Source organism: Abramis brama, assembly GCF_963993115.1.
Source record: "Abramis brama genome assembly, chromosome: 18".
In the NCBI taxonomy this organism is placed as follows: Eukaryota; Metazoa; Chordata; class Actinopteri; order Cypriniformes; family Leuciscidae; genus Abramis; species Abramis brama.
The window spans coordinates 34,364,123-34,387,889 of NC_139980.1; the positions used below are offsets into that span (position 1 = coordinate 34,364,123).

General features: G+C 38.2%; 1 protein-coding gene across 1 annotated transcript; it reads left to right on the plus strand.

Moving 5' to 3' along the window:
• On the plus strand, positions 1 to 23,551 carry LOC311068430 (solute carrier family 22 member 23). The gene is made up of 10 exons (XM_084090877.1): positions 1 to 902; positions 3,669 to 3,772; positions 3,848 to 4,002; positions 10,748 to 10,916; positions 13,402 to 13,529; positions 13,682 to 13,784; positions 15,626 to 15,837; positions 17,385 to 17,417; positions 20,057 to 20,180; positions 20,683 to 23,551. The coding sequence occupies exons 1-10, from the start codon at positions 522 to 524 to the stop codon at positions 21,047 to 21,049; spliced, it is 1,776 nt and encodes a 591-aa protein (XP_083947003.1). The 5' UTR covers positions 1 to 521; the 3' UTR covers positions 21,050 to 23,551.
• Positions 23,552 to 23,767: the final 216 nt, after the last annotated feature.

Genomic DNA, 23,767 nt, shown 5'->3' on the forward strand with positions numbered 1-23,767 from the left:
ACACACACACACACTGGAGGACAGGACAGAACAGCCCGTGCGTGTGCGCGAATGCCACGCGCGCGCCAATGGAAGAGCTCGGTGCGCGCGACGAGGGCGGATCTTGCATTTTGGATGCGGTGCGATGCACGCGGGCGTGCGACGCGTTATAACCAAGCCTTCATTAGCCTACATAGGGGTTATTTATGAGGTAGTGCGCGAGCGTTGGGTGTGATCGGCTCACGGGCTCAGCATCATCATCATCATCATCCCTGATGTGAGTTCAGCGGGATTCAATGATGGATACACGGGCCACACCTGTGCATCAGCTGCGTAACCTGCGGACCTGTTGGAGACCACCGGGTCTCTACAGCCCGGCGATGGCGCTGTGACCACCGGGTTCGACAAAGACCTTATGGGGCCCCTTGCGCATCAACTGGATTATCAAAGCTCGGATTCAGACTGGGTTCTGTTCAGACTTCAGACTTCTCTCAGTGTGTGTGCGTGTGATTTTAAGACAAAGACCCTGAAACCGACGCGCAATGGATGCGGTTCGGCTGGACCGGCTCGACGCACCGGCGGAGAACGGGAATGTGTCGCAGTCCGAACCGCACAAGCGGCTCTCGCAGGTGGACACGGTGGTTCTGCCGTTCCTCGGGGGGTTCGGGAGGTATCAGAGGCGCCTGGTGGCTCTAACGTGGATCCCTGCCTTCCTCATCTCATTCATCCAGTTCTCCGATCACTTTCTGCTCGGTCAACCGGACAGGAAGTGCGTGCGCGCGGGGAACGGGACGGGCTCGGAACGGGATTTATTCGTGGATCTGATCGGGAACGGCACTGAGAACGGCTTCGTTACGGCGTGTATGTGCTCGGAGTGGAGGTTCGAGCTGCAATCGGGACTGCAGCAGAATGTGGTCACTAAGGTAAGATCTACTGATGGATGCCCTTGGAAAAAGGATTCCCTCCGGCTTGATGGAAAGCTTCCATTTAAAGGAATAGTTCACCTAAAACATTTAAATTCCGTCATCGGTTAAAATTCACATTCAAATTCTGTCGTATTTACTCACTATCGTGTCCTTCCATACTCATATGACTTGCTTTCTTCATTGGAACACAAAAGAAGATGTTTAACCGAACATCTTTTAAACACTGTTTAAAACAACAGTTATTTTCTATACAATGGGAGTGAATGGGGACTGGAGCGCTTGAGCGGTGAAAATGCAGCAGATTGTCAGCAAATAACAGCTTGAATTTTGTCTGTCTGTCATACAATGGAAGCACATTCCGCCATAATAAGAAAAATATTATTTGGGAAATCATATTAAATGTCTTAATAATGACATTAAAAGACATAATGTGATAAAAAGGCAACATTTTGACGTGCTAAGTCAAAACATGTCAAAACCTGTCTACTTTTTGTGACTTTTTATCTCCTAATTTAGAATTTTGTGACACAATTTCAACTTTTTGTCTCATCACAATGTTTTAATAAAATAATTATAATCTACCAAAGCATGATTGTAGGAAATGGAAATCCCTAACATTATGAAAACTATTGGCCAATACATTGCAAATGCGTGAATCGCCTTAACAAATGTCATCTTGCGTTGGTCTGGAATGACAAACAAAACAGTAACATGACAGTAAACTGGTAAAAGACTTTAAATTTTGGGGGTGAACTATTCCTTTATTTCCTTTAACAGAGACATCTGTGCAATACACTGGAAACGTAAAGGATCTTATATTCTTTATTAGCAGAACTAACAGACGGTTTGATGTTTACTATCTACTCCTGATGAGAAATCACATTGCATGTTATTTGTGGCCTACCTGAACATGTACTTGAACACCAAATCTGTAAACATTTAACATCAAATCAGCTCGTATTTCCCCTCCAATTTTAATATGAATAACTAGCAATTATGTGCTGCACTTGCAGATTTAGTTGATCAAAGGTTGCATTGATCACCGTTAGTCATGTAAATGAGGTATTTAAACAGCAGTGTCACAGGGTTATGAGTGAGTATCTCTTCACAGTGTGCATATCAGACGGAGAGCTCAGTTACACCCAGACCAGATAACGTGTAAATGTGCAGAGAGAAACATGCAGATAACGTGTAAATGTGTACGGTGAGGCCCAGAAACTATAATGTGCGTTTAAAGGGACTGTCAGATTGCACAAACAGTCCTGCGAATGTCTTTGCATGCTGAGGGACTCCATATAGACATCTATACATGTGTGCATCTCGCGCAGAAGTAAAGCTTCTGTCACTTTATCTCACACATTTCCCTTCAGAGCTTCATTGACACAGAAGATGCACAAGCTTTCCTTCAAACTCAGCCGTTTATCTACGAGTCTGACAGAAGTGATGCACAGCGTTTCTTTGGCCGAATAGCTCTCTCTCTCTCTCTGTGTGTGTGTGTGTGTGTGTGTGTGACCTTTCTCACACCGATAGTCTAATCTTTACTGAGTGTGTGTTAAAGAGGTTAATTCATTCATTCATGTAAACAAATGCTAATGAAGCGTTCTGGGCCGTTTGCTGTTCGAGGATGAGACACACACTGCAGGATAGAGGATATTTACTCACTTCTATGTGCATTGGTCAATTTCTAATCATATTTGTCACGTTTCAATGTCAGAAACACAATGTCCTTTAAATGTGGAGCCCTACTTGTGATATTTTAGGCCCTACTTGTGTTTGTGTTTTACTTTTTTACATAGGGATTTCTCAATCTTTAATCAATATAAAGAAATTAATTATTTGCATCAAGAAGATGTTGCATTGTGACATTGTTTTTCGTGATATTTGACCACATTTCACCACCAAATCTTTTATAAATTGCATTGCATCTGGATGATTTGGCTTTGAGTTTAAATCTGATTCTCATTATTCTAATTGTTTTTACTGCATTACAATAGAAAATACTCTAATACAAGAATTTAAATACTTTCATCATGTATAAATATTCCAATACATTTATTTTTACACATTACAGTAATTACATTTTTGTATTATTATTCCCGTTAGGAAAATGATATTTATTTTGGAGAAAAATGCTTAACTGACATGAAAATAATGTCACAAAACATATTTTTAGGGTGAAACATCACTATATTCTTGAGAGGTTACACCATATATTTCATATTTTAAGTACAGGCCTGTATGACTTACTGGATATCACATTTTGATTTGATTGACAATTATCGTGCTATATACAATTCAGACACCAGACATAATTTTTAATATATTTTTTTACTAGTGTGATCAGGACACTATAGTTCATTTCTGTAAGTGAGGAGAGCAAAATAAAGTAAACTGTGAGATATTACACCCAAACATTCTCCAGACACTTTGACCTGATCATGTTTTGCTGAAGTGTTAATGCTCTTTTTACACACAGACAAAATTAAGCATTGCTTGGTGATTGGTTGAGCTAAACTGGTATTATCTAATTGTGTAGTTAAATTTAACAGCTGACAGATATTCAACATAATTCATGTGTGAGACAGTCTAACAGAAGGACGGACAAAACCAGTCAAATATCAACTGAGTTCGTCATATTTTATTACCATTTTCTGAACTATAGTGAATAAACTGATAATGCTGAAGGTGTCTGGTTCGACTGTAGGTCTATATATCAGCGGTCATGTGATATGTCTGTATCAGTCTGTGTTGTTTCGTTTGCAGTGGACGCTGGTGTGTGACGGAGAGTGGAAGGTTCACATCGCCAAGTTCTCTCTGTTGGTCGGGTCCATTTTCGGGTACTTGCTGATGGGAGCGATGGCAGACTGGTACGTTACCAAACATGTAGCATGATGGTTACGATCGTATACTGTATTCATAACTCTTACTGTAAACCCTGTCAGGTTGGGCCGTATCCCAGTTCTGCTGGTGTCGGTGCTGTCCGTGCTGGTGTTCGGGTTAGCCGTGGCGTTTTCCGTGGATATGGCCATGTTCAGCACGCTACGCTTCTTCGAAGGATTCTGTCTGGCGGCCATCAGACTGACCCTTTACGTCCTGAGTGAGTTTTATTCTCTTCGCTTTCTGTCGCTTGAGGTTTCTACATCTATATACATACACACACTACCAGTCAAAAGTTTTGGATCAGTAAGGTTTTGTATGTTCTTAAAATAAGTCTCTTCTGCTCACCAAGGCTGCATTTATTTGATTAAAAATACAAAGAAAAACAGTAATATTAATAATATTATAATAATGAGAAATGATTCTTGATCATCAAATCATCATATTATACTGATTTCTGAAGGATCATGTGACACTGAAGACTGGAGTAATGATGCTGAAAATTCAGCTTTGATCACAGGAATAAATTACACTTTACTGTATATTCACATAGAAAACAGCTGATTTACATTGGAATAATATTTCACAATTTTTACAGTTTTTTTAAATGCAGCCTTGGTGAGCAGAAGAGACTTCTTTTAAAAACATAAAAAATCTAAACTATCCCAAACGTTTCACTGGTAGTGTATATATATAGACCAGATTCAGAGGACCCAAGAGTGCAGGCAGGGGTGTGGATAATTGAATGAGGTCAGAAATATACAGGAGAGCGAGACCATGAAGGGCTTTCAATGTGATGAGAAGTTCCTTGTATTGCACACGGAGACCTTGCTAATGTAATCTGCATAAAACTGGAGTAATGTGGGAGGATTTCTTGGTATGTGTGAGGACCCTGGCTGCGGAGTCCTGAATATATTGGAGTTTATTAAGTGTTGTTGTGGGTACGGCGAAAAAGAGGAAATTACAGTCTAGGCGGGGAGTAATGAGAGCATGAACTAGAGTCTCAGCATCATTGATATTTAAGAGCGGACATAAACAAGCAATATTCCGGAGATGGAAAAAGGCAGAATGATGGTCCTTTACATGCAATTACATCATTACCACATGACACAATCTGATTGGCTCTGCTGATCCTGCAGCCAATGAGATTGCTTGCTCAACATTTAAATAGTCTGGCTGATTGTTTGCTGTAAGCTAGTCCTGCAGTGCTATCTCATTCCTCTAACCCCTCCACCTCCCCAGCTCCACCTGCCTAGATCTGATGCGGGATTCAAGTATGTCTGTTTCAGAACGGACGTAAATGAGCACTATTCCAGAGGTGGAAAATGGCAGATTTGGTAAAGGGAGAAAGGGAGGGAAGAATAAAAAATATACCCGGGTTTTTAACAGTAATGGAAGGTCAAACTGGGAAACCAGAATTATCAATATTGTCAACACAGAGACGGGATGTAAACCAATCAGATGTATATTTGTTTCATCAGTGTTTAGTTTGAGAAAATGACTGGACATTTATTTCATTAACTCTTTCCCCGCCATTGACGGAAATTTCCGTCTTTCCGTGTTTTCACTGTTATACGGTAGGGGGCGCTATGACACATCTTCTGAAAAAGTACTGAATATCCTGGTCAAAACCAAGCGGCAACTTTACGGTCTCTCACCTAAGTGACTTAATCTGCAATTCATCGACTGGCCGCTAGAGACACACTCAATCCCATAGACCCCCATGTTAATATGCAAAACTTTACAGCAGGAAAAAATGTGTTTACAGCCTGTTTTTTTTTAACTCATCTGTTTAAATTATATTAAGCCTTAAAGTTCTGCATAATTATGGGCATGGCCACTTGATTGACAGGTGGATTGCCGCTGATCTCACTACTAGCCGTTTGTCTGCTGTGTTAGCGTCACGTCACCTCAGCTAATCCGCCTCGCTGCACATTTTCGTTTATCCGGGAGTGACGCGACGGCCGGCTCCGCCCACTTTAGGCTTCAAAAATGCTCTTCAGAAACCTACGGGTGACGTCACGGACACTACGTCCATTATTTTATACAGTCTATGATCAAAACACGTGTGAGGAAGATGCGATATCATATGCAATCATATGCATATGTAAAATAAAGCAATCATCAACATTAAACAGCATATAAATCAAAACTGCCTAATGTTACTGACTGAAATGTTGACCCAGGACGAGCTTTAGGCCTGTGAAGCTCGATCTACTCCATCTCTGTTCTGATCATCATTCTGAACATGATCTGGATGTAGTCTTTGACAAAAACATGATTTTCTCAGGTTTTTGATCAAAATGTTGCTTTTTTATGAAACTTACCCATATTTAAGTGTTGATAAAAAAGAACGCATGAAACTAGACCAACACTGAGAGAGGGTCTGTTCTTTTTTAATATCTTGCATGTTCAGATATTCATACAACTAAATATTCTGGGGGCCATGATATTTTTGTGAAAATGATCAAAAACGCTGGCGGTAAAAAAAAAAAAAAAAAAAAAAAAAAAAAAAAAACGCTGGCGAGGAAAGAGTTAAGAGTTAATACAAGCCAAAATGGAGTTGGTGGGGAAGAAGAAAGTGCGTTGGGAACGAATGTATCATTTCATCTTCATAGCAATGAAAGTTTAAGCCATGTTGACGAGAAGGGAAGCATGCAGATGATGAAGAGTAAAGGTCCAAGAACAGAGCCCTGTGGCACACCGTGTGAGACAGGGGCCGTAGTGGACTTAGCCTGACGGATAGAAATGTAATGCTGATGGTCAGACAAGTTGGAAATGAACCATAACAGGACAGTTCCAGAAATACCAAAAGCAAGAGAGTCGAGAGATGAGAATACTGTGAGAAATGGTGTCAAATGCAGCAGAGATGTCAAGGAGAATTAAAGTGCAGATGGAGCCCGAGTCGATGGGCATAAGAAGATCATTTACAACCCAGAGAAGTGCTGTCTCAGTGCTGGGGAGAGTGCACACACCTGATTGGATGCATTCATAAAGGTTGTGTGATGACAAGCTGAGCAGCAAGCACTTTCTCAAGCAGCTTTGAGAGAAACTGAAGATGCAAATTTGGTCTATAATTGGCCGTGTCAGAATGGTCGAGGCCGGGTTTCTTTAAAACAGGGGTTAACAAAACCAGTATTAAGCAGTTGGGAAATGAGAATTGGAATGGGCAGTGAAATTACAGAAGCACACTTTTCAAGGAAGGCATTCGGGGCCGGGTCAAGATGACAGGGAGACGAGTTTGATTCTCAGCTTCTCAGTGATTTTAGTCCTGTCTGAATGTGCATCTCAGTCATCATTACGAACAATGTCAGTAAAGATTACGGCGACTTTTACCTTCAGTAAAACGGTCTGGAAAATTTCCTCAGGTAATGCTAATCCCGTTCGAATAGACCCGCTGTAAATATTTAAGTAAATATTCCATCATTTCCTGTTTAGAAGTAGTTTCCTGTGGTTTTTCAAGTATGGAGACGCTTGAAAAGGCATTCAATTCCGTTCTAGTCGCTGGGACGAGTCTGTGGCAAAACTCAAGTGTTTTACACACACCATCAGATCAGAGAGAAGATCGACAGCACTTGTTAGAGGCACGAAACATCTTTTAGTGTTAGGAAAGTGCCTATTACCAACACAATCCAATCTGAAGTTAATTAGTACATCGTTCGACCGGACATAACTGTTTTATATATATAAATATAGGTTTTGTGTGTTTGTGCACGTGATATCAGGAAGCAGCGTAATACACACATGACGACAGGAGTGACGGCGGTGTGTAAATCGAGTTACTCTCCCACTTCTGCTAGTTTACTGAGATCTATTATCCCGTGCGGATTGGCCATTAATATTACAGGCGTCCTGTGGTAAAATTACATTACTCCATCAACACTAAAGTGAATCCTGTACGAACAGGGCTATAGACCGGAAGAGATTGTATATACTGAAGTGTAGAAATGACCCGCAGAGCTCAGCTGAGTTACTCATGTCAGGTTAGCAAGTTTAATGACTATGCAAAACAGCGTTTTGGGTCGAGAGGAAGCATTACTAAAAAGGGTAAAGTAATGTCAGAAAGGTGAGTTTGCACAGATCTGGAAAACAGCAGTGGATTCACAGAGTTGAGGTTACAGTAAGTTATGAAGGATTTCAGCCTAGGAAGAGGCAATTCACGGTTGAGTTTAGTTCAATGAAAAGATGATCAGACATACCAATTTGAGAATCAAGCACAGAAACATTGTGTAAACCAACAGGACAAAGCAAGTGTGTGACCTTTCGAGTGTGTAGGAAAATCCACATGCTGTAAGAAATAAACACATTTGAACACTGGCACAAGTCAATGGGATTCTGCATGATCAGTTTCAACTAGTGATGGCAATTTCAAAACACTGCTTCATGAAGCTTCGAAACCTTTAGGAATCTTTTGTTCCGAATCAGTGGTTCGGAGCATGTTTCAAACTGCCAGAGACACGTGATTTCAGTAAATGAGGCTTCATTACGAACCGTTTCGAAACACCTCGAAATTTCAATGGTTCACTGCTGGTGGGCGATGATCTCTGTCAACTCATGAATCATGAGGAGTCACTGCCAACCAATGAACAAGTGTCTGTGGGTTTTACCTGATCTCTGATCAGTTTTATACATTTAGTATTAAAATGAATAATAGTAGTTAATAGTCTCTTATTGACCTGTTTAGCTGAGCCATTCATAGAACAAACAAAACAAACCCTGACAATTTATAAAAGAACATATAGACACTTGATAATCTTATTAGATGATTATATAATTGCATTTGAAAGATTTTACTTTCAATAAAGAATTTGCAATAGATTTGTAAAAGGTGTTTTTATGCATGGTTGTCCTGGGTTTTTGTTGCATTTACACTGTTCTGACCACTAGGGGTCACCGTGGAGACGGGTGTCGGATTGTTTCGAAGCCTCGCCACAATACGGCACATTTGCTTAAACTGTTTCAGTGTTCCACGAAGCCTCGATCTGCCCACCACTAGTTTCAACATGTATATTGAAATCACCAAGTAGTAAAACAGAAGAAGCTGCTGCATAAACAGACATACATAAATCCCATATCAGATCTAGGCAGGTGGAGCTGGGGAGGTTAGAGGAATGAGATAGCACTGCAGGACTAGCTTACAGCAAACAATCAGCCAGACTATTTAAATGTTGAGCAAGCAATCTCATTGGCTGCAGGATCAGCAGAGCCAATCAGATCGTGTCATGTGGTAATGATGTGATTGCTTGTAGATTGCATGTAAAGGACCGTTAGCCTGCGTCCTCTAGAGTTTCATGAATGATCTAGATATATATATAAAAAATATTTTTAGTATATTTATATTTTTTTATGAAAAATATTAAATTAAATACCACATTTAATTATACATTAAGAATAAGAATAGCAAAAACAAACAAACAAACTAACTAAAATATCTGACATGTATAAAGCCTTAAAGTAGTCCTTATTTTCTTTATGCAAAATATAATTTCATACATAGCCTATTCTTTTGATTTTGGGGTAAAAAAAAAGTCGCAGTAAGCCCAGGTTCCCCTTTAAGCACACAGTTTAATTTATGTGATCGGTTTAATTCTCTGTGTGCTTTAGAAAGTGGTTTTCTGATGAGCAAACATTAAGTGATGCTGATTAAGTAGCTTTTACAGAGGCCAGGGGAAGCTGTGTGTGTGTGTGTGTGTGTGTGTGTGTGTGTGTGTGTGTGTGTGTGTGTGTTCAATCTCCAGAACACCTCTGAGTTCATTAATTTACTTTAATGGAGCTACTTTCTGCTTCGCTCAGACCCCGATGACATTTGAAGTCTGATGCTTTACAGCGGCCAATTTTCTCAAAAGCTTTTTGTTTATAATGGATATCATAATGATTTACAAAGGGAGCCATAACGTCAACAAGATTTTCACTTTCATAAAAGATTTTTTATGGCGTTTGGCCTCAAATCAGGTAAAAAAAAATGACAAAACTCTTAAATGCATCTTCAGCATAACCTCAGCAACACAGAATAACCAGCATATCTTCTCTGTTTAATATCCACTCATGACGACAAATTGATCTGTTGGGAGTGTATTTGGACAACTGAAGAGCAAAATTGATGAGTTACTCACACAGACACACACATGTTGTAGTATAACGTTACACTGTGGTTTCTTCTCGACACTTACAAAGGCTGCATTTCATTTGATCAGAAATACAGTAAAAATTACAGTAAACAGTTGTGGAGCGCCATTGACTTCCATATAGAAGTCAATGGGGTCCATCAACTGTTTGGTTACAGTTTTTTTTTTTAAATATCTTCCTTTGTGTTCAATAGAAGAAAGACATTTATACAGGTTTGGAACAACTTGAGGGTGAGTAAATTATGAATTGTTTTTGGGTGAACTGTCTCTTTAAGTACATCTTTATATGTCATTTTTGGTCATTTATTGTCTTTTAAGTATAGTTGTAAAATGTACTGAGATAGTTGTAAAATGTCATGTATATAAATATATTTGTGTTTTACACATTTGTAATGGTAAAGATACAATTTACTACATAAAAAAGAATATATATATAAAATCTAATATAGAATGGATCTCCTGTTTTTTAAAGTCGGCATGAAACAGAAGTTGTGCTCGTCTTTTCTCCACTATTGTGTCGTATATCCGAGTGAAACGCTTCTGGAACAAGAACAAATGTGGGCGGGGCTTGATTTTGTTCTTGAGGAATTGATTGGATGGTTGTGGTTTGCTATTGGCTGATCTCATGTGAGTGACAGGTTGCCCCGCCCTCGTCGTCAGATAAGAGAAGAGATGCTGCAAGTTAGTACAAGAGGGAGGGAAGAATTAACGAGGGAAAATTATGATGAACAAGAATTTAACAAAAATAATTTTGTGCATAAAAAACAAGAATTGTCCATTTGTGAATTCTCGACTTGAAGTGTCCTGTTTTGATTCTGTGGCGATCTCTCCGTCTCTCAGGGATTGAGTTGTGTTTGCCCAAATGGCGTTTCTCCATGACCATGATCGCCAGTCTGATCATCGTGGGCGGGCAGATGCTGATGCCCGGTCTAGCGGCGCTGTGCCGTGATTGGCAGATTCTTCAGATTGTAATCATCGCTCCATTTGTGCTCATGCTGCCGTATGTCTGGTAAGACTCTCATAAAGCACAGAAACACTAGTTCGGTTCTCCTACCAATGCATGCAACACTAAAAACTAGTTTATTATTTAATAAAAAATAATACAAATTTCTGACTGCAATGCATGGAAATAAAATCCAGTTTATGAGGAAGAACCAAGGGAACGTTCTCAGAACATTAAGGTTCTCTCTAAGTCATGAGCAAACGTTCTTCCAGGAACATTAATAAAACACTTATTTAAAGTTATCTGGTCTTTATTAATGTGTGCTTTAAAAATATCGTTCACGGAACGTTTTTACCTGAAGCGTTTCGTCTGATGTAGTGTTTTTAAATGTTGCTACTAGTTTCGGAATGTTCATTCAAACATTCAAAAGTAACATTCCGAATTAGTTTGAAGAATGATGAGATGTTTCCTTTACATTCGCATTACATTTAAAAAACGGGCCGTTTTAAAGCAACACAAAATAACTTTTTTTTACCTTAAAATAATGTTTCCAAAATGGTTTCAGTGGTTCATCAACTCTTAACAGGGTGAACGGCACTTCTGGATTCGCTTTGCGGTCCTTTATCTGCTATAACCACACTATGCAAGTTTGCCAGATCGGGTAGCGGATCTGTAGTTCGAATGAGACAGAAGAAAACTACAAATTTGACTTGCTTTACGACAAGCATTACAATAGTCATTATTTAGTTTTTCTTCGTTTCTGATGTCGCAATACATCATACTTTCATAAAATCATGCAACATACTCTACCTAGTCTGTGGACATCGTTATTTCCAAAGCCGGTGCTGGATAAACAAATAGCGTGCGTGCGACGGTAGGCGAAATTATTTACGACAGCAGTAATGGACAATTCCGCTTCCAACCTGTAGGGGGACCGCAGAGGAAAAGTTCCTTAGTGTTGCTTTAAATGTTCAGAGAACATTCAGAAGTAACGTTTTTATAACCTAATGGGAACGTTAGCAAAAGCTTGTTAGAACATAGGGGAGAGCAATTTGTGTAAATCCACTTCGGGTTCAGAGAATCACACACGTCTAGTACAATTATGTGGTTTTGTTTCAAGTATAGAATAGAAGATCATAGTTCTAATAGGGGCTCATTGTAACTCAGTGTGACAACATGCCCCGCCTGCGCAACTGGGGTTTAAACCCGGCGAGTGTCTTCTGCTGGTTAGATCAGCATTAAACAACCATATCGACTGTTAAATAACAGATATAAGATTAAAAACAACATCAGATTTGTCTAATTTCTCTCCCCTATATTAGTTAGCTGTGTAATCAAAAGGTTTGGTGAATTTCACCATTAAGTTTTTAGTAGCAAGTAAACTTGCTGTCTGGTCTCATGAAAATGCGTCTGTAATGCGTCCGTATCATATGCGCGTAAAAACTCATTTTCGCGAATAAATTGCACGATAAACACAATGTGTGCTATATAGATGCATTTAGTGTGAAACTTGATATCTAGATGCAGAACTGTTTTCCACTGTGTTTTCTGCATGTATTTTCAGACAGATATTTTGACCACAAGTTCTCTACATACTTTAGTAGTGTTTTGTTTTCTGTAACCGTTTGCATTAATTGCTGTGCCGTATCTTGAATGAGTTTTTTGTTTTGTTGCTTTGGTCCATTATGCTAGTCTATAATCTATTTCAAATGTAACCATCCTGAAACAACATAAAAAGAAGACGATAACACTTTACAATAAGGTTCATTAGTTAATTACCTTAGTTAACATGAACTAATAATGAACTGCACTTCTACAGCATTTATTAATATTAGTTAATACTAATTTCAACATTTACTAATACGTTATTAAAATCAAAGGTTGTATTTGTTAACATTAGTTAATGCACCGTGAACTAACATGAACAAACAATGAACAGCTGTATTTTTATTAACTAACATTAATAAAGATTAATCAATACTGTAACAAATGTGGGTAACACTTTATTTTAGTGTCCTTGTTACATATGTTACATGTACTTACCGTAGTAATAACAATAAATTATGCATAATTACATGCAATTAACCCTCAACCAAACCCTAATCCTACACTAACCCTATAGTAAGTACATGTTGTTAATTAATATTACTCAGTGCTTAAATATATAATTACACTGTAACAATGACACCTTAAAATAAAGTGTGACCAAAATGTGTTGCTCTTTGTTAGTTCATGTTAGTTAATACATTAACTAATGTTGACTAATGAACCTTATTGTAAAGTGTTACCAAGAAGATAAACCGTTTGATCACTTCACATGTTAGAACGGCAACACTTTATTTTACAGTGTCTTTGTTACATATGTTACATGTACTTACCGTAGTAATAACCCTCAACCAAACCCTAATCCTACCCTAACCCTATAGTAAGTACATGTAGTTGCTTAATATCACTCAGTGCTTAAATATATAATTACACTGTAACAATGACACCTTAAAATAAAGTGGAACCGACAGAACTAACGCTCCGGTTCTCCTGGTTCTCGTGTCAGGATGTTTCCCGAATCCCTGCGCTGGTTGTTGGCCACTCAACATTACCAAAGAGCCAAGAGACAAATGTACCGAATCGCCCATAGCAACAGCGTCGACACGGCAACCGACCCCAGTGGCATCCTCTCAGGTGAGCTCGCCGTCGCTGAGGTGAGATCAGTGCTTTACCTTGAGGAGGATGATGAGGATGATGATGATGATGATGATGATGATGATGATGATGATAATGATGAGGATGATGATGATGATGATGATGATGGTGATGATGATGATGGTTTATAGAGCTGGAAACAGAACTGCAACAGAAGCCAAAGACGTCGTGCGTAACGCAACTGACCGGCACCCGAAACCTGTGGAAGAACACCGTGGTCCTGTGTGTGAACTCGTAAGTGTCTGTGTCTCCTAATGCACCTCACAATATTCAACTCAATCACATTTATATGTACAGCGCTTTTCACACACACATCGTTTCAAAGCAGCTTTACAGAAAATACATGAGTCCATGTTACAATTTACAGTGATCTGTTATCAGAGGAAATATGCTCTGTATTTCAGAAATGTACAAAATCACAGTTAGCGAAAAATTGATTAATTTAAACAATGTAATAATTTAATGCAGAAACAATGAGCTAGTAATGAATACTTGTATGTTAACAAATGATTCTGACGGATAGAGCGATCTGAAACACTGATATATCAAAGCTCATGTTAGTCACCTTTGGAAGGAAAGTAGATTTATAATCAGAATTTCTAAACTTGAATCTGTTCTGGGATTGTTTTCTGACGTCTAGATCAGGGCTTTCAGTGTTTAATGCGCCGCAAACACACAGATATCAGGGACCCTCTTCCTCAGGTTTAAACAGCAATTTATACTGTGGAAAAATTACTATTATAAATAATTATAATTACTAAAATCGTATTTGGTAGATATTTAGTTTCTATTCTTACATTTTTTTTTTTTTTGTACTGTTAGATTTGTTATTTATTTACTTATTTTAATCACTTTTTGTATTTTAGTCAATTTGTTTTGTATTTATTTTAATCTATTGTTTATTCATTTTAAACTAATTTTATTTATTCTAACCTTATTCTAATTTTATTTATTTATTTTTACATCTGTCCACTGTTTCTTCTCTACATTTCCAAAAAAATTATAAATTTGTTTTAATCTAATTGTAATTTATTCTAAACGTATTTTTTTTTAATTTTTATTTGAATCCATTTTTTTCATCTATGTTTTTTAATTTGAATACGTTTTTATTCATTTATTTATTTAAATCCATTTGTATGTATTTGTTTTAATCTAATTATTATTTCTTCTAAAAGTATTTATTTTAATTTTATTTTTTTATTAACTTATTTAACTTCATTATTTCTTTACATTTCTTATTTTTCTACATTTCTAAGTTTTATTTATTTTAATCGAATTTTTACGGAAGCGTATTGCATTCACTTGAGGAAAAATAATCTACTCTGTTTTTCTGAATTAACGAGTTAATTATCTCAGTATTACGAGATAATTTTTCATGAAAAAAAGTTTTTGCTCAGTTTTTCTGAATTAACGAGTTAATTATCTCAGAATTACGAGATAATTTTTCATGAATAAAAAGTTTTTGCTGTTTTTCTGAATTAATGACTTAATTATCTCAGAATTACGAGATAATTTTTCATACAAAATATTTGCTCTGTTTTTCTGAATTAATGACTTAATTATCTCAAAATTATGAGATAATTTTTCATACAAAATATTTGCTCTGTTTTTCTGAATTAATGACTTAATTATCTCAAAATTATGAGATAATTTTTCATACAAAATATTTGCTCTGTTTTTCTGAATTAATGACTTAATTATCTCGTAATTCTGAGATAATTAACTTGTTAATATAGAAAAACAGAGTAGATTATTTTCCCTCAAGTGAATGCAATACGCTTCCGTAAATTTTCATTAATTTATGTTGTTTAATTTTAATCAGTTTTTATTCATTTATTTTAATCTTCTTCATTATTACGTATATATTTGTACATGTTTTCCACGTCTCTAAATTGCACGGATTCCGATTGCACGGATTCCGGTTGCACTAAATTCCGATTGCACGGACTCCCTCTGCAACCCTGATCTAGACGACGCAGGTTTGCATCGCTGCACTAACTGCGACGGCGATTGGCTAATCATGGCTCGTCCGTTCTCATCTCAACACAAAATCAATGGTTCTTTCTTCCTCTCAGGCTGACGGGCTACGGCATCCATCACTGTTTCGCTCGCAGTGTTCTGGAGGAAAGCGAGTCTCACCTGCATTATTACGCAGTGGCTGCGATCGCCTTCGCGTCGAGTGTGTTGGTGTTTCCGGTGGTGGGAGGATTCGGCAGGAGAGGAGGACTACTGACATTCATGATCATCACTGCGTTAGCATCACTGCTACAGCTCGGCCTGCTCAACCGTACGTACACACACACACACACACACACACACACACACACTACTGACATTCATGATCATCACTGCGTTAGCATCACTGCTACAGCTCGGCCTGCTCAACCGTACGTACACACACACACACACACACACACACACACACACTACTGACATTCATGATCATCACTGCGTTAGCATCACTGCTACAGCTCGGCCTGCTCAACCGTACGTACACACACACACACACACACACACACACACACACACTACTGACATTCATGATCATCACTGCGTTAGCATCACTGCTACAGCTCGGCCTGCTCAACCGTACGTACACACACACACACACACACACACACTACTGACATTCATGATCATCACAGCGTTAGCATCACTGCTACAGCTCGGCCTGCTCAACCGTACGTACACACACACACACACACACACACTACTGACATTCATGATCATCACTGCGTTAGCATCACTGCTACAGCTCGGCCTGCTCAACCGTACGTACACACACACACACACACTACTGACATTCATGATCATCACTGCGTTAGCATCACTGCTACAGCTCGGCCTGCTCAACCGTACGTACACACACACACACACACACACACACACTACTGACATTCATGATCATCACTGCGTTAGCATCACTGCTACAGCTCGGCCTGCTCAACCGTACGTACACACACACACACACACACACACACTACTGACATTCATGATCATTACTGCGTTAGCATCACTGCTACAGCTCGGCCTGCTCAACCGGACGTACACACACACACACACACACACACACACACACACACACACTACTGACATTCATGATCATCACTGCGTTAGCATCACTGCTACAACTCGGCCTGCTCAACCGTACGTACACACACACACACACACACACACACACACACACACACTACTGACATTCATGATCATCACAGCGTTAGCATCACTGCTACAGCTCGGCCTGCTCAACCGTACGTACACACACACACACACACACACACACACACGCACACACTACTGACATTCATGATCATCACAGCGTTAGCATCACTGCTACAGCTCGGCCTGCTCAACCGCACGTACACACACACACATACACACACACACACACACTACTGACATTCATGATCATCACAGCGTTAGCATCACTGCTACAGCTCGGCCTGCTCAACCGTACGTACACACACACACACACACACACACTACTGACATTCATGATCATCACAGCGTTAGCATCACTGCTACAGCTCGGCCTGCTCAACCGTACGTACACACACACACACACACACACACACACACACACACACACACACACACTACTGACATTCATGATCATCACTGCGTTAGCATCACTGCTACAGCTCGGCCTGCTCAACCGTACGTACACACACACACACACACACACACACACACACTACTGACATTCATGATCATCACAGCGTTAGCATCACTGCTACAGCTCGGCCTGCTCAACCGTACGTACACACACACACACACACACACACACACACACTTGTGTTTTGTCCTCACTGTGTCTTCTTTCTCCTAATACAGTGATCGGGAAGTACAGTCTTCGGCACGATGCAGGTAAAACTAAACAAAAAGTATTATGGATTGTTTTATAAAGCAGTGGTTCTCAACTGTGTGTGGAAAAGCAGGGTTTTATTATCAAGATGTTTAAGTTTGACCAATAAATCTCATTATTTTGATGCATTTTCATCTCACTTGGCCAAATTAGTAATATATGCCAACATGAACAGGTTGCGTGACACATTCAATGAAAACCACGAAAAAACTGTGCAACGTTTTAAAAATATACAACCCAGTCAATCCTTGCAAGTTTATCCAACTCAAGACATTTCAGACATTCCAGTTAATACATTTCAGAATTAAATTTTGAAGACATTTTTTGTTTATATCTGCTAAATTACTCTCATCCTTCTCTCACACTTTGTAACACATCTTTCCCTCGTGGGTCAAAATGACCCGAAGCCCTAAAATTATACTTCATTTTTTTTGTTGTCCAGAAAGCTTATTTTATTTTATTTTGATAATATTTTTTCTATTTTTTAATGCAATTCTTTCTTTTTTTTATTGGAGATTTTTTATTATTTTTGATTTTATTTACTTTTAAATAACCAGATTTGGTCAATAATAAATAAATAAATGTTAATTTAAGCACATTCCTTGCATTCTTTCAACTTATATTCAAAATAACTCACAAATTTCATGCATAACCCTTTTAATTCAGCTCAAAATATCTTACACTGGGAGTCTTTGTCGACCTCTTGTGGAAAAATAATAATATAAGATGATATTTCATGACTCTAGATGGCCTTATAGCTCTATATGGAGCAATTGAGCTGTTCCTCTGGGTCCTAAAGTCAGTTCCTCTTCAGTTTGCATTCAGAAACACATGTAGACATTATAAAATACTTTTTTGGTAAAGTTAAAGCATTTTTAGTTTGAATTTTGAGCATTTTTAGGTTTTTCTATGTGTACTGAAGCATTCCTCACATTCCATTCATTCCTATGGGGGTCAAATTGACCCATTCGTGGTTCAAGTGCGAAAAAAGTCCTAGGGTCTTGGACCCCTGTGATGAACACCCAATTTAAAAAAATAAACATTTAAATGAGTTTCGGGTCAAAATGACTCGAGGGAAGGATGAGGGAATGACTGATGTTCGGTCTTGGGAAGAAACCCAGTTAAGAACCACTGTTATAAAGTATCTTAAGTGTATGTATACTTATGGAAGCCTGTTTTCACTTTATTAAATAAATAAATAAATATAAAAGGTAATTGCAACTTTATTTCTTCCTTTCCACAATGTCACTTTATTTTTACTCTATTTCCAACTTATTTTACCCTCTGGTGCTCTCTGGACATTTTGAGTAAAAAAAACTTGGAATGATTCGAAACTTGGTAAAGGTTTTGGCACTAGCTGTGTGAACACACAAAAAAATCATGGACATGATTTGAAAATGTTAAATGGTCCGGAGAAAAAAAAAATAGTCACACTTGCGCTCCTTGAGGTGAAGATGAATGGGGAACGATATCATCTAGTGGAAGCGTTCGGTACTGCGCCCAAACAAAATCTCACTGAAAGCTAATTTTTTGAGATATCAACCTCAACTTTGAAACTCAACATGTTTAGATTTATGGCTTAGATTTTTTTTTTTTATTGTTTTAGCGTAAAAAAAAGTTTTGGAAAATATATACAGTTCATATAAAAATTACGAAAACTGTGCATTTTTCATGACAATAAAATTACACTTTTTTTCACTTTAGCAATAATCTGCCAAGTGTCTTTACCTCTTTCCGCACCATTGACGGACTTCTCCAGCTTTCTGTGTTTTCACTGTTATATGGTAGGGGGCGCTATTACGCACATTCGGAATGAGTACAGAATCTCCGGATCAAAATACAGATACAAACAAGAAACAGACGCACAATGTTGCTTTTTTATGAAACTTGCCCACATTCAAGTTTTGATTAAAAAAAAAAGAATGCATGAAGCTAAAATAAAACTTTTTTTGGTTGTTGTTTAAAAGCAGATGCTCCGTTCTTTCTTTTGATATATTGCATGTTCAGATATTCATATTCATTTATTATTCAAAATATTCTGGGGACCATTAAACTTAAGTCTGTCCTTTAAAGAATTCAAGTTTTACCACAGTTTAAGTCATTTTCAGGTCTATAGATTATTAATACTGCATAAATATAATTTAGTACCATGAAATCGAACATTATCGAACTAAAATATAGTACATTAATTTCATAGAAATAAAAAAGTGGTCATTTTTGTCCGACACGTGAACAGCACAAGAGGGTTAAACTTAATCGCACTTTTTTCGCAATCGCAGTTTTTACTCTTTAAACCAGCAAAAATGGGCTTCCATATATTTTATGTTTTTATATACGTATTATTTTTCTTGTTAAAACGATCAATGATGACTTGGGAAAGGAAAGGGCTTCGTCTGTAATAACACAAGCATGCATGTCTGTGTACAGTAACTCACATCATGTTGCCATAAATTGTTACATTGATTTGAATGCAAATATTTTTTTATAAGATATATTTAAACATTTATGTGCATGTTATTAATTTCACAACATGCTCAGTGTCAGTTATTACCAATGTTGCTATAGGGGTCATTAGACAGGGAAACCCTGCATCTGTTTGTGGAAGTGCCTGTGGTCTGAAATGTTCTCTTGTCTGTCCTAGTCCTGCGAGACACCCTGAATCGGCGCTTCTCGTACGCGTTCTCCATCATCGGGATGTTCTCGTCTCACGCTGTCAGCACGCTCAGCATCTTTTACTGCGCAGAGATCACACCGACTGTCATCAGGTCAGCACACATCAGTCTGTCTGTCGGATCACTCTTAAAGGGGTCAGCGGATCCACAAGTCACGTTTATATGGCGTTTGCATTTAAATGTGTCTTTGAAAAAAATCCATTCACTCCTTTTATTTTTTTTATCCTCAAAAAGCCTAAACACTTTCAAAAATCAAGCGTTTGGATTTTCTAAGCAATATGATGTCATATTGCTCATGCTCCGCCCACGACCACTGACGGACTGTCCCGTATTAGCATATTTCCCATATTTGCATATTTCCCGTATTAGCATATTTCCAGTATTAGCATATTTCCCGTATTAGCATATGTCCTGTATTAGCATATGTCACGTATTAGCATATTTCCCGTATTAGCATATTTCCACCAAGGCATCACTTTAAGCCCCTTTCACACAGCGCGTTGATCCTGGGAAATTGCTGTAAAATTGCTAGAGTTCCTTCTGTGTGAACGATGAATGTGTGTGTTGACCAGTGTCGTTTGGTTTGTCGTCACAGGGGTGGCGGCGTGGGTCTGGTCCTGGCGAGCGCAGGGTTCGGCATGTTAACAGCCCCGCTCATGGAGCTCCACAATCAGAAGGGTTTCTTCCTGCATCATGTGATCCTCACCTGTTGCACACTGCTCTGCATCATTTGCATACCGTTGCTACCGGAAACCGCCGGCCAACCACTGCCTGAGACTATCGCTGAGGGGGAGGGGCTTCTGAGGAGGCCCATCCTCCCCGGAGAACAGCACCACCTCCTGGCCAGAACCGAGGTCAGGGAATACTCACGCGTTCAGGACACGCCCCTTCACCAGGTCGTCACCCCCGGCAACGGCTCGGTGCCTAGCAACAGTACAGCCAACGGCGTGAGGACTTCATGACGGCATTTTCTAAGAACGGCCAATCGAAGAACAGTGTGAGCGATCGGTTCGATTGTAAAGAAAGAGTTTCATTCGTACTCCGCGTACGGAGACGGACAAATGTGCTGATAACGTGTCAAACGCCTCATTAACCAGCAGAAGAGAAACTGAAAATGTTATTTTAAACTTGCATTCAGCGAAAGGAGTTCTATTTTTCGAACGGCCACTAATTTAACGTCACCGAACAACAACCTCGTGGAGGAGTTTCACTGATTTGAATGTGCTTTTTTGTACGTTTGGTAAATGTTTGGTATTTATTAAGGACAGAATGACGACGATAAGAAACGACGGGCCTCATTCAAGACACGAGTGAATATTTTTTGTGTCACAGGGCTTGAATTTCGGCGCATAATTTTACTCATTCCTGACGATTTTGTGCTCGCACCCAAAGTGTCAGTATAAAAAAAAAAAAAAACGTTTTCACTGCTTATTGCGCTTAAACAGTCAAATACACACAAAATAATGTCAAAATGCGAGTATTCCCGTCATGTTTTAAGTGAATGTAAACAGTTGAGAAAGAAACCGCATGTGTAACAGTATAATGGATCCGTGCATCAGGTCTTAAAGTGACAGTAGCCTAATATTCCTGCTGCCGAATTATGAGATATTAAAAATATCATTATGGCAGTTTTCCCCCATGGTATCAATGTCAAAACTGTGGCCAGTGGAAATGACGAGTGGCTAGTAACTTTGATAAAACCACTAGCCAGAAGTTAATGTCAAGCCCTGGTTGTAATGCTTTCCATTCATAGGAATGGTGGTCAGCGCAACAGAAATGAGTTTTGCTCACGTTTCATGAATGAAGCCCGTTGTGTTCGTGCGCACCTCACTATGTTCAGGTTTTTTTAGTCTGTCTGTTTTGCACTAAAACTAGAGAAGCAATCATGAGTCGGCCAGATGAATCTGAGCTGAACGTGTATGAAACCACAACTGGACAGATGATGGCTTAAAAAAATACAACAGCACAACTTAATGGTCTGCTCGTAACATGTACACATTCACAAACTCAATAACCTTCATCTGGTGAACAGTTACTGTGGTGGGAAGTGTCATGGGTCATATCGCACATCAAAATCACGTTTGCATTGTGACACATTTTCCTCCCGTATTATTAATGTGATGTGAAAAATTTCAAGTATTTATGTACTATTTTTAGTATTGTACTGGCTTGATGTTTGTTATTTGCTAAGTAAAAACATGAATGCATTTAAGTAATGAGAATTTAATGACAATCATCAAGAATAAGAAAAATAAGAATAATGTGCAGATGCATTATGGTCATTTAATTTTGCATTGTGCTAATGATATTTAGGAGGAAGGGAAATGAAAATAAAGTCACAATGCATAAATATTATAATATCATTTTATTTTACCTTTGATTTTGTAGTGAAATGTGACCCAGACACGCTTTCATGACATTTACTCATTTACTCAAATCATAAATGTGAACTCTGGTTGATGTGGAGCAAGACCACTAGAAGGGCTGCTGAGTGTTTTCATGTATATTTATCAATTATTATTATTATTATTAATGTGTAGAATAGCTGTGGAGTAACTTGAACATCATAAAACTCCTGTTCATCCTCAAACTACTGAATATAGAACCAAATTAAGAAAAAAAAAGAAAAAAACAGTCTCCCTAACTTATAGCAGGACATTAATGAAACATGTCAAGGTTTTAAACTGTGATTGCAGGTATTGTGTGTAAACAGGCTTCTGGGATATATATATTTATCTCTGAATATGAGTCGTGGCATTTCACATCCTAACGGCAGGAGTGATAGTGAGTAATAAGAAACAAGCACAGGATCAATACTCGCATCTCTGTAAGATTACTGTATATGCATTCGGCTGCTGTCCTGTATGAGCTTCCGCACTCCACAATACTTCAAAAAATTAAAGCACACTGGGGGAAAAAAGCACATTATGAGTGAATCTCACAAAAACAATAACATGCCCAGGCCATTTTTCACTCCAAAAATCTAAAAGAAATGACAAAGTATATTTTTCTTAAAGAAAATGAAACCTATTTTAGGACCAAAAATCTCTCATTGGAAAAAAAAAAAATATTATTAAAATTGTCAAGCACAATTGTAAGTATACGACACCAAAAAAACTGGTTAATTATAAATAAATAAAAATATATAAAATATTAATTAAAAATGCAATGCAGGCTGTTATTTTAAAAAAAGTTTATTTTAAATAGACTGAGGTAAAAAAAAAAAAATCATCATTTTGTTTTTGGCTTGAAACATGACCTGTACACACACATTAACGAGATTCACTCAAGATGGAGTGCATAAACATAAATTTGTGCTAGAGACTGAAACATTTTAAACATAAGCGTATTTTTCTGTATTTGACTCTCATTTTGACGATTAGGCTGAAATGAGAATTGCATACATGTTAATAGTCCATTTTAAGACATTGCACTTGTGAATAAATACCATTTTTAATACAGTATATTTTGTTGCTCTTATTTGAATAACAGGGGGGTTTTTTTCTGTCTTTTGTCATTTCTAACCAATTAGAGAACAGAAAAATTCATTTTCTTGCATAATCTTTTAAGAGGCCTGGAAATGAAATGCTTAATAAAGGGGCTATATGTAGGAATTTTCATGTATTAATAGCTTTATTGCCAATGTTTGAACAGCTTGCAACAAAACTGAAACGAGACCT